The 13,154-nt window shown below is 42.0% G+C and overlaps 1 protein-coding gene across 2 annotated transcripts in view; it reads right to left on the bottom strand.

Moving 5' to 3' along the window:
* LOC121547788 (thyroid hormone receptor alpha-like) overlaps positions 1-13,154 on the bottom strand; it is a 199,084-nt gene that overhangs the window by 30,457 nt on the left and 155,473 nt on the right. Inside the window, exons 3-4 of one of the 2 annotated variants that reach the window (XM_041859243.2) lie at positions 11,397-11,647; positions 612-673 (exon numbers count right to left, since the gene is read on the bottom strand). In XM_041859243.2, coding sequence (XP_041715177.1) covers positions 612-673; positions 11,397-11,452 — 118 coding nt within the window. In that variant the 5' untranslated portion in view covers positions 11,453-11,647. Of the gene's footprint in view, positions 1-611; positions 674-7,540; positions 7,689-11,396; positions 11,648-13,154 lie in introns of those variants that run through there. The other variant, XM_041859304.2, reaches the window with a different exon arrangement.

Genomic DNA, 13,154 nt, shown 5'->3' with positions numbered 1-13,154 from the left:
ACAGCCCTAATGTTGGAAACATTTATTTTCCAAGCTATAGCACACAATATTTTACATACAGCAGGTTTTTAAAGGACCAAATAGTTTGGTATGCTTTGTGTTTTCATTTTTTTCATGGACAAAATATCGCAATACTAGTATCGTCACAGCCCTATCTGCCCGGTTGGCATTCAGGAGATGACAAGCGCAGATATTTTATGGCATCTCGGGCAGACCCGACACACAGATTCCTCTAAATTGGTTTTCTTTCTCTCCTACCACTCCCTGCACTTTAAGTTGTCAGTCAGAGACTGCATTCTGCTGTAGGAAGAAAGAGAGCAGAGCGGCGGCCTCTCGTTTACCGCTGAAAGATGTTCTCCCTTGTTTCTCCTCTCAGGTGATAAATACACGCTCAAAATGTAAAGAAGGTGCCAGTGAATTAAGAGCTGTGACATCTGTGTCTCCCACACAAGCACACACCGTACAACCCAGGTGACAGGTTGGGGACACAATTCAGGTTTTAGTTTTTGCAGAGTTGAAGACTCTAAGGCTGGAAAAATCTAACCTACAGTACATTGTTTACATATTGTTTTGTTTGTAAATGGCTGTAAGTGTACCGTAACTGTACCTACCAGACATGCTCTTCACCGAACATGAACTGCTCTTTCTCTTCCTTTTCGGGCCATCGATCCACCTGCAGAATGAGAGAAGGAGAGAGAGAGAGAGAGAGAGAGAGAGAGAGAGAGAGAGAGAGAGAGAGAGAGAGAGAGAGAGAGAGAGAGAGAGAGAGAGAGAGAGAGAGAGAGAGAGAGAGAGAGAGAGAGAGAGAGAGAGAGAGAGAGACAGACATTAGAGCATATGTAAAGGAGGACACACAGGAATTTAAAACATAGGCGGAGTGGAGGACATGTTTGCATGAAAAGGCGCAACGCTCGCTCACCATAAAAAGATTAATTGTTTTATTTAAGCAAGGTTAAAAGATGAACGTTTCGGCCCTTCAATGATGATTGCATTTTTTGGGTTGCACCTCGACTCACGTTGATTGAGCGTCCCCCACTTCTTTGCATGTTTTAACCTGCCAGTTCTCCTACAGGAATCTTTCAGGACTCTAGCAGTGCTCTAGCTAAGTGCCTGGGGTCGGGAAAATGGCTGCCCTGCAACTTCAAATTTACATGAGAGGGGAAGGCAAGAACAACAACCACACACACACACACGGGCACACGTACACCAATGCGCAAACACACACGCACACACAGGTACACAGTCGGCAATACACAAACACACACAAAAAAACATCTACGATTTTTTTATGCCGATTTTCAATATCATTACATTTGAAAGATGTTATGTCAACATTTCCCACAGACAGCCATGTATGCATTAATTAATCAATAATACAAATCATACAATCAATTTCACCTAGTTTTACCTATCTAACTACATAACAACATAATGGTAATTATTTATTTGAATGGTAAATGTCTATTGATAAACTGGGTAAATCAAGATCTAGGCATACTCACAATATAAGTGAATGCATATTCAATAGGAGTGTGTGCATGGAAACAATCTGTTTCCCCTTCCATTTGGGTCTTACATTATCCTACTGATCAACAACATTTGGATAGAAGTAGCATTATCTCTTCTTTTATAAAAAATTTGGTTACAATCAGCTTAGATTTTTTTGTGTCAATCAGCATATTTTGCATTATGGTTTGCAAATAAAGTTCTAGGGTAGTGAATTCATGTTAGCTTCAGCTGAAGCTTGCTGGGAAAGTTAGCTTTCTGTGAATGTTGTTTATTAGATAGCTAGCAGGTTACCGGTATCTTCTCGCTTTATAAAGTGTTGTAGCCTTTATGGACATTGTTTTGCCGAACAGCAAATAAATTAACTGTTTCAAAATGCAGTGTCACATTATTTCAAGTGTCTTAATTATGTACAGTATTAGTGGGGCACTAGCCAGAGATGCAGCCTTTGGCCCAGAGCAATGAGTGAGTAGCACTGGTTTAGCAGAAGTTTCACACGAGAGGCACAGTGCGCTCGCGCTATAAAGGGGACATTGGCTGTGCCGATAGTCAAGGGCCGATAGACTAGGAATTTTTGTTTATTTATTTAATCTTTATTTAAGGAAAGGGCTATATCGGCCAAAAATATAGTCCGGACCGATTATCGGTCGTTCACTCACTCACTCACTCACTCACTCACTCACACACACACGCTCACACACACAGCCATAGCACATGTGAACACAGCACAGCTCTGTAACAGGAGAACTTAGCACACTTAGCCTGGGAGAGAGTGCACTAATAAGTAATGCTGTAGGATCTATCAGACGCCAACACTAATGACTCCCTAGGGTCCCTCTGCAGCCCTCCAGACACTCCTGAGCGCTTCATCTTCTTGCACCATGAGAAGCTCTTTAATACCAGCTCCAGGTCTGCTAGGGGAGTGGGACACCATAAAAATGTCTAAAACATAATATAGCTTACTAAAGTGAATTTGGACACTAGTTTGTCTGGACTATCTCTCCCTCTCTGTCCTCAGTAAATAGCGATCCATCATTGCTAGGGGAATGCTAAGGACATAAGTGGTTGTTTCACTGGCTTCCTAATTGGGCTGAGTTGTTTTCAATTATAGTAAAGTCGGTGCCACACTGAGTGTTAATGGGGCAATCTGCAGTTCAAACACTAACAAAGTGCACCCCGCCACTGTTTTGGTAAATAGTTGAGGGATGGGGCTGGAGAAATGTAACCACTCTCAAATTCTTAGACAGAGCCATGGATGCAAGGACTGACCATCCATGATATCAAAATGATAGTTTAACCATGTTTTGAGGCTATACAGTGTTGGTTTACATTTACCTTGTTTACAAACATTGAAGTAAAACAAGCTTATATTTGGGGTTCTGATGGGGTATATTCTTCAAGAATAAATGGGTACATATTATTAATTTATAAGTCCAAAAATGGATAGCAACTGTAGATTGCCCCTTTAAAGTCTTAAAGTCAACTCTTAAATGTTTTATAGAGGAATGCAATAAAGGGATACCACTGCCGCCTGCCAAGCCTCCATATCTAAATCACCCCACAGGTAATCAATTCAGAAATAACTTGAATGAAAACACAACCTCCATCATCACAGTCAAGGCGACAGAGATTAATAAGCTTAACACCCTAGTGGACCCCTCAGAAGTAGCTAGCCTAAGCCTAGCATCCAGCCCCCTCTCAACTCTCTGTTGTGCCACCTATAAAAAGATACCTTCAGAGCTTCACACACAGCTCAAGTCTTCTGCTGAGGCGAGAGAGAGAGTGAAATAGAAGGAAAAAATACTCTGTGCACTGCTTTTCACAACAACAAAAAAACATCCATTATTTCACACTCAAATGGAGGGAGGCTACAATACCATTAGGAGGCCAAGTGCCTTGTAGGAACTCCATTCAAGGAGCCATTTGCAGTTCGCTTGGTTGCAGTGTAGGCTAATACCCACTACTGCCGTGAAGTACCAGTATCGCAATATTTTTTCCATGGCAAAAATGAAAACACGAAGCAGACAAAACTCTTTGGTCCTTTAAAAACCTGCTGTAATTAAAATATTGTGTGTTATAGCTTGGAAAATAAATACATGTGACTGGATGATAACATAATGATGTTTGTTTCCAACATTAGTGCTGTTTTCCTAAAGAAGTTAAATCCACTTTGTGTTTTGTTTCCTTGCCACGACACTAACAAGTATCGCAATACTGAAATCGCCCCGGCCCTAATATCCACCCTCTGCGGTTGGAAACAACCATATAAATGGAAAGGAAGCCTGTGACGTGACTTCCACTGTTGGACATTAACAAGGCGACACTCCATCTCAACTCCTCCTCCACATTTACTGGATTGGTTCAACAGTGCAGACGAGAACCTCCCCCGACAGTTTTTTTTCTAATCTCGTCAGGACCTACTACGTTAGGTTAGCTAATACCCACCGCTGGAAGCTGAGGAAACATTTTGTGTGTGAATTTGTATATACGTACCGTACGTCGCGGCGCTAAAGGGAAGCTTTTTGAAGAGCCCCTATCTTATGAAAACAACGCGTCATTTACATTTGGATACAATTATGTAAGGAGTTGGCAGACGAGCAGGTTTTAAACTGTGCCACACTGCTCGGGAGTTACTGCACATAACGCTAATTCATCTTTCTTTTTAATGCAATGTGATCTTGCAAGTTCCAGAACATAGTTGAATCAGACAGCAAAACCAAAGTCTGATTCCCCAAGGTTTGATTTCCCAACACCAAGAAATTTTTTTTTTAAAGCAACAAAAAATAAAAAATCTGCTCAAGGAGTAAAGCAAGTGTCATGACTATCCCTGGGTGAGGATCGAAGGCCTCACATCAGCTTGGCAAATGGCCGACAACAACCAGACCCTCTTACCCACAGGGGACTGTGCTGGTCTTGACACGTTAATACTGCCATAAATTAGAGAGGAGGAGAATTTATCTCTGGCATTCTAGTATGGTGAACGGAATGCCTTTGTTTCAGATACTTTTTGCCGCCCAAAAACTTCAACATCCAACAATGAACATTGGGACAATATATTTCAACATCCAAACGTTGGGAATGATGAGAAATGGAAAATGGAAAATTAACGTCTATTTTGTGATGTCATTAAAAATGGTATAAAGGCGTTATAACTAAAACATTGTGACTTGAAGAGCTTTTACACTGTGGATATCAGGATTACATCCTTTACCTTGTGTAGAAAATATCAAGGAGGAAGACAATGTTTTCGTGAAGATAGGGATGTGATTTTAGCTTTCTAACAAAATCATAGTGATGATAATACTTTTGCCTCGTAACTAGCCACGCCTGAGAGCTCAGAGAGCGTGTCAGTATGACGGAAACGCCCCTCTTTACCAGAGTGCATAAAAGATTGAGATAAGAATGATCAGATCAGACTAGACCTCAAGCTGCAACTTTTGTCCATATTGGTCCCGACCCTGAAAATCAACACGAGGTGAAGACGACAAAGTTGCCTCCACTATTTGCCTCCACTAACAATCAATGTTATGGCTGAGTAGCTGTTCTAAGTACTGTATCTAAGAAAGGTGAATTTAAGTGGGACCATCCTGTTACTCTCTTCAAGTCATTGTCTACTACACTGCACTCATCACCCCACAGGGAATCATCGACAAGGCTGATTAGCCGTCCTCAGAAGACCACTTCCAGAACGAGTGAAAGTAAACAGACAACTAAGAAGAAGGACATTGTGACCTCTTGTGGACAATCTGAGCCTTACATCTAAAAGGCCATCCGAAAGAGAAGGCCAATCGACCCCTTCCCACGAAGGCCTGTGTCCAACAGAGATACACGACGAAGACCTCCAACACTTAAATACAGTGATTGAAAAAAGTATTTGATCACCTGCTGATTTTGTACGTTTGCCCACTGACAAAGACATGATCAGTCTATAATTTTAATGGTAGGTTTATTTGAACAGTGAGAGACAGAATAACAACAAATAAATCCAGAAAAATTCATGTAAAAAATGTTATAAATTGATTTGCATTTTAATGAGGGAAATAAGTATTTGACCCCTCTGCAAAACATGACTTAGTACTTGGTGGCAAAACCCTTGTTGGCAATCACAGAGGTCAGACGTTTCTTGTAGTTGGCTACCAGGTTTGCACACATCTCAGGAGGGATTTTGTCCCACTCCTCTTTGCAGATCTTCTCCAAGTCATTAAGGTTTCGAGGCTGACATTTGGCAACTCGAACCTTCAGCTCCCTCCACAGATTTTCTATGGGATTAAGGTCTGGAGACTGGCTAGGCCACTCCAGGACCTTAATGTGCTTCTTCTTGAGCCACTCCTTTGTTGCCTTGGCCGTATGTTTTGGGTCATGGTCATGCTGGAATCCCATCCACGACCCATTTTCAATGCCCTGGCTGAGGGAAGGAGGTTCTCACTCAAGATTTGACGGTACATGGCCCCATCCATCGTCCCTTTGATGCGGTGAAGTTGTCCTGTCCCCTTAGCAGAAAAACACCCCCAAAGAATAATGTTTCCACCTCCATGTTTGATAGTCATAGGCAGCATTCCTCCTCCTCCAAACACGGCAAGTTGAGTTGATGCCAAAGAGCTCGATTTTGGTCTCATCTGACCACAACACTTTCACCCAGTTCTCCTCTGAATCATTCAGATGTTCATTGGCAAACTTCAGACGGCCCTGTATATGTGCTTTCTTGAGCAGGGGGACCTTGCGGGCGCTGCAGGATTTCAGTCCTTCACGGCGTAGTGTGTTACCAATTGTTTTCTTGGTGACTATGGTCCCAGCTGCCTTGAGATCATTGACAAGATCCTCCCGTGTAGTTCTGGGCTGATTCCTCACCGTTCTCATGATCATTGCAACTCCACGAGGTGAGATCTTGCATGGAGCCCCAGGCCGAGGGAGATTGACAGTTCTTTTGTGTTTCTTCCATTTGCGAATAATCGCACCAACTGTTGTCACCTTCTCACCAAGCTGCTTGGCGATGTCTTGTAGCCCATTCCAGCCTTGTGTAGGTCTACAATCTTGTCCCTGACATCCTTGGAGAGCTCTTTGGTCTTGGCCATGGTGGAGAGTTTGGAATCTGATTGATTGATTGCTTCTGTGGACAGGTGTCTTTTATACAGGTAACAAACTGAGATTAGGAGCACTCCCTTTAAGAGTGTGCTCCTAATCTCAGCTCGTTACCTGTATAAAAGACACCTGGGAGCTAGAAATCTTTCTGATTGAGAGGGGGTCAAATACTTATTTCCCTCATTAAAATGCAAATCAATTTATAAAAATGTTGACACCTTTTTCTGTTGTTATTCTGTCTCTCACTGTTTCAAATAAACCTACCATTAAAATGATAGACTAATCATTTCTTTGTCAGTGGGCAAACGTACAAAATCAGCAGGGGATCAAATACTTTTTTCCCTCACATGCATTGCTTTTCTTCCCAAATGGGCGGCAGTTCGGGGCAAAGTATTAAGTGTCATATTGTGTTAGTCCGCTAGGGACCCCTTTTCATTGTATTAAGTTTCTAATCCCTACCTGTACGTGTATGTATCTTGTGTTATCATTTTTTATTAGTTCGTAAATAAATAATTAAATCGATTTGTGTGTAACGGAATGATCAGTAAAACCCGGGTTCGTGCAGACTTAAAGAGCCTACAACTTTCAGAATGAGACTGATGAGGTAAATGATTAATAAATTACTGTTAAATGATAAGAGATATCTAGATATCTTTAGAGTTAATTCGGGAAACGGTAACTTGTTAAACAACTTTTCCCATGGTGCCCCAAATTCCTAATGAGTTAATTGTTACATGACTAATTTAATCTAGTAACAATTAAACATAGTAGGTAATTATTTGATAAATAATAGTCATCACAATAATGAAAGTCACGTCACAAGCAACATTACCTATTTCTAGCTGTAGCAATGTACCATCCTTCCTGTGCCCAAAACAACAAAACAACTACACCAACACAGAGACAGTGCAATTAACCTGCAAAACAAAACGTGACAGTCCAAAACATTTCTGACCTTATAACGCAGTGTGAGTGTAGAATATGCATGGCGAGAAGAGTTGCTGGCCTCAAACAGCTCTGGCAAATTGGAGAGACATCTACTGTACACTGAACCTGCTGCCAGCCATGTTTAAGCTCTGAAAAGACTGGCTCGCTTGCACACACACTCTCTCTCTCTCTTTTCACTCTCTGAATCCCTGCAGACTCTCTCTCTGGCTGATCTGTTTCTCTGAATCCCTCCTACATTTCTCTAAATAATCCCTCCCACCTCTCTCTCTCTCTCTCTCTTTAGTCCCACCCCTGCTCTCTGATTGGACGTGGGACAGCCTCTCCACCTGAGGGTTTGACAACGGGATTTGGGATGACTGACGGTGGGTTGATATGGCAACTAACAGGTAGCTGTCAGGCAGGCTCTGACCACAAGGCAGGCAACTTACTTAAAGAGATTTAAAAACAGAAATCGTCAATACTCGAATGAAGAAATATCAGATAAATAAAATAAAATGTACAAGTACATTGATGGACCCCTTTAAACTGGCTCAGATGTGTTTTTATGAAGTAGACCTATCATGTGACTCAAGTCTTCAGGGACTGTAATACTAAAGTAAACAAGTCGTGTACCTTTAATAGAAACCGGACTTCAATCTATACTAACCAGCCTATGCAGGACCTCGGCCTACCTTTAGATCCAGTAGTACACAGTAGCCTATTGTTCCCAGTGCAATGCGCATACTATCCAACTGAGGCATCCGCCGGTTCCCATACTTCCACATTCTAATGGTCACTTTGTTCCCTAGCCATCCCACCATTGTCTAACTTACAGGGTTACAGTGGGAGGGAGCATGCCACTGTACAAGAGCTAGCCAACTCCCTCTATCAAAACACAGCGGAAAACACAAGAACATTAATAATAAACTTCCAAACCTCAAAAAAAAAATACACAGACTTTATGTTAACTATGTTTAGCGGGAGATTTCTTCATATCTTGGTAATATAAAGTTCCATAGGGAAATACAAGCCCTGGCTCGTGAATTAATGAGATAGTAGGCTAACCGCTAAGCCGTAAACATAACAATATGCTTTAATTTGGGTGTAGAGATACTGTAGCAATTAGTCAATGGCAATGTCAGCCAGAGCTTGTAACTTCGAAGTAAAACCAGATTTGCATAGGATTTCAGGCACGTAAAGTTTCGTTTGCTAGACAGGTTATTTACAAATAATGCCAATCAAATTAGAGACATACATACACACACATCTCTCTCCCCCTCCCTTCCTCTCCCTCTCCCCTGGTTGTTAGGTCAGTAATTACAAGCAATTATACTTCTGGTTATGATAGAGGTCCATGACAAAAGGAAATCGAAACATTGTTTGTCTCACATGTCCAGTGAATGCGTAACAAGATAACAATAGCGTACTACAGGCATTGTTGCTTCTCATATTGTTCATAATGAACCTGGGCATCACATCCACTGCTATTCATCTCACATATGACACAAGGAAGTCGTAAAAGCAATATTGATGTCTTGTTTACATCTTCACCCACTGGGCACAGATGTCAATTCAACGTCTATTCCATGTTGGTTCCACATCTTTTCAATGAAATTACGTGGAAACAACGTTGATTCAACCAGTGTGTGCCCAGTGAGCAGTGACTGCAATTGCATGACAGAAATGGCCTTGTTTGGTATGGAAATTGAATTAGAGCCACAGAGGCAGGAGAAGTTCAAGAAGCTAAAATGCAATGTGTAAAATGTCTGAAAAGGAAGATAAATAGCCTGTTTGAACAGAGCTCTCATTTGATAGTGATGTCTGTCGGATTCACACTGCAAATCTTATCTGAATGGAGCGGATGAGGGTGTGGACGCGAGCGTTTGATTCCGGATATGGCTCCAACAGCTGTAAAATGATAATACACTTCCATTTCCGCCATCTTATCAGCAATTAAAACAGATTTGATCATCCAATTTCATTTACTTCGTTGAAACAACAACATTGACAACATTGTTGCCAGATGGAGCTTGGCAAACCATTGCCTACATAAGTAAAATAAGATATGGCAGTGCCTTTTTGGCAAGGTTTAGAACACAAAACCAATAAGGAAACAAACAAACTAGTGCTAAGCCATTTGCTACCATCAGCAACCACAGAACCACAAGACATGATATTACAGTACGCCTTTGTTGTTTTTCATGCCTCTAGCAAGTGCAAGAGTAGAAGCAGGATACTTTCTTGCATCAGCCCTGTATTACTTTGATCTACTCTCACCCTAGCAGTGCCGTTAAAGGGATAGTTCAGCAAAGTTGTGTATTTAGATATTTGTTGCCTTACCTGAACAGCAGGAGTGACTGCAATCCACAGTGGCTAGGCTAAGTCATTTGGTATTTTATTAGGATCCCCATTAGCTGTTGTAAAAGCAGCAGCTACTCTTCCTGGGGTCCACACAAAACATGAAACATGACATAAATACAGAACATTAATAGACAAGAACAGCTCAAGGACAGAACTACATAAAACAATTTTAAAGGCACACGCAGCCTACATATCAATACATACACACAAACTATCTAGGTCAAATTCCTTGTTCATAGACTGCTTTCAAGGTAAGGAAACAAATGTCTAAATCTGTAATTTTGTTCAACTATCCCCAGTATCACTTCAAAGGTTTGCAAGGACAACACCGTGAAGGAGAGCTTTAATCAAATCCTCTACAGTATCAAACAGTTCAATCAACTCCAACGTGATTAGCAAAGAGTCCAATCAGGATCAAGCTCTTTAATTCCTCCTCGTCTTTAATTAACACAGAGACAGCAGGCTTAATTTAGCCCTGAACCTCCACCACACACAAAAGCCCAGTTGCTAATCTACTGACAGGTGTCCATCGCGGCTGAGTAATTTAGTCCGGCTCCTGTGGCTTTCCTTTCATTTGCGCCCTGGTAATATGCCATGGCCTCAGCGCCGGGGAATGTCACACAGCATTCCAGGGAGCCGGAGACCCTCTCCGTGGGCCCACGTGTCACAACCATGACACACACACTCCCTTGTGTACGGGCAAGCACAAGCAAATAAACACCCACACAAACTCACGGACGCACACACAGACTTTGACGCACGTACTGCATCCAACCGCTCTCAAACACACATCAATACGCATAAACAATGTAGACACACATACCAATGTAACAGAACACAAACACCACCACTATCAACCATATAAAACTATAGACTATGCTACTAGAATGTGGTATCATTCTACCCAGGCTGCTCTCTTCTCTATCTATCTCTCTCTCCCTCTCTCTCTCTCTCCAATCGCTCCGAGGCATATCAGACTGACTGATAGCTGTGCTCTTTGAGCAGGAGGAGGTTGCTCTTTGATAAAAGTCCCCGTTCCATTCTGCCACACACTGACTGGTTGAGACAGAGGAGCTTCCATTTCACTGATGTTGTGTTTTAATGAACGCTGACAAAGGAACGACCTGTGTTTGTGTCTGGTGGACTGGCTCTGAACAGTACAGTTAGTTAGTTACACACTCGCACGTGTTCAGGGTTGGGAAACCTGGAGGCCTATTTTTTAGGTTTCTTAGAAAACGAGATCACTTTTTTGAGCTGTTTCAACTTGCAGGCAGTAGAGAAAGAGAGAGAAAGAGAGACAGAGAAGAAATAGAGGGAGCCGGGAGAGAGGGAAGAGAGATGGATGAGAGGAACGAAAGAGAAGCACAGCGAGCGAGGGAGCAGACTTACAAAACAAAAGGGTCAAACCCAGTAATTCTACACTTTCCACAGAATACCCCTAACAAATAAGACCATGTGATGCCTATTCACTGTGTGATGTTAGTGGCAGGGTCATAGCCTGTACGGTTGAGACCAGGACTCACCGTTTCTCTTCTCCCTCTGATAGGTTAGGGTCCTGCTCCTTGGGCATGTGTTCCATTCACCTTAATTCCATCCAACAGCCAATCATGCGAGACTGAGGCGGGCCCCACCCTCGGATGCTCGCTGGTCATTCGCAGGTAGGGGGGTCAGTCAGTGCGACATCACAGGGTCCCGGTCCGGGCGGGCTCTGGCCTCCGGAGCGACCCCCCTGTGCTGGCCCTGGGATTGACGAATGGACTGGACCGGACAAGATCTGTCAATGAGAGGATAGGATATATTCAGTTAGCATGAACTCCATGTAAACAAACAGTTAGCATGACTTCCATCTATACATTCAGTGAGCATGGCCTCCATATACGGTAAGCAACTTCCATTCGTTTGGTTAGTATGACCTCCATGTATACATTCAGTTAGCTTGGCTTAATGTATACATTCAGTTAGCATTAGATGGATAGGTTATTGTCATGGGAGAGATGCTAAAATATAATAGAGGGAATATAATTTATTGCCAATCAACAACAGTTTATAATAATTTGTTTTAGTGCCAACCATGTTACACAACAGGGATTCTCTTTCCTTTTCTCTGTCACCCTCCTGTACCTAAATATAACTGAATATAACTACCAGGAGGCTGAAGAAATTTGGCCTGTCACCTAAAACCCTCACAATCTTTTACAGATGCACAATTGAGAGCATCCTGTCGGGCTGTATCACCGCCTGGTACTGCAACTGCATTGCCCACAACCGCATGGCTCTCCAGAGGGTGGTGCGGTCTGCACAACGCATCACCGTGGGCAAACTACCTGCCCTCCAGGACACCTACAGCACCCGATTTCACAGGAAGGCCAAAAAGATAATCAAGGACAACTACCACCCGAGCCACTGCCTGTTAACCCCGCTATCATCCAGAAGGCGAGGTCAGTACAGGTGCATCAATGCTGGGACCGAGACTGAAAAACAGCTTCTATCTCAAGGCTATCAGACTGTTAAACAGCCTTCACTAGCACAGAGGCGCTGCTGCCTACATATAGACATGAAAATCACTGGTCACTTTAATAATGCCACTTTAATAATGTTTACATATCTTGCATTACTCGTCTCATTTGTATATACTGTATTCTATACTATCGTAATAATGTTTACATATCTTGCATTACCCATCTCATATGTACAGTACCAGTCAAAAGTTTGGACACACCTACTCATTCAAGGGTTTTTCTTATTTTAAGAAGGCACACCTGTTAACTGAAATGCATTCCAGGTGACTACCTCATGAAGCTGGTTGAGAGAATGCCAAGAGTGTGCAAAACTGTCATCAAGGCAAAGGGTGGCTATTTGAAGAATCTAAAATCTAAAATATATTTTGATTTGTTTAACACTTTTTTTGTTACTACATGATTCCACATGTGTTATTTCATAGTTTTGAGATCTTCACTATTATTCTACAATGTAGAAAATAGTAAAAATAAAGAAAAAACATTGAATGAGTAGGTGTGTCCAAACTTTTGACTGGTAGTGTATATACTGTATTCTATACTATCTATTGCATCTTAGCCTATGCCGCTCTGACAATGACATTGCTCATCCATATATTTATATATTCTTATTCCATTCCTTTACTTAGATTTGTGTGTATTAGATATATTTGTTGTGGAACTGTTAGATATTACTTGCTAGATATTACTGCACTGACGGAACTAGAAGCACAATCATTTCGCTACACTCACAATAACATCTGCTAACCAATAAGTTTGATTTGA

This window comes from Coregonus clupeaformis, chromosome 1 (genome assembly GCF_020615455.1).
Source record: "Coregonus clupeaformis isolate EN_2021a chromosome 1, ASM2061545v1, whole genome shotgun sequence".
NCBI classification, from domain to species: Eukaryota; Metazoa; Chordata; class Actinopteri; order Salmoniformes; family Salmonidae; genus Coregonus; species Coregonus clupeaformis.
Note: the sequence above shows the minus strand (reverse complement) of the source record. Positions and strands in the feature narration are given on the sequence as shown.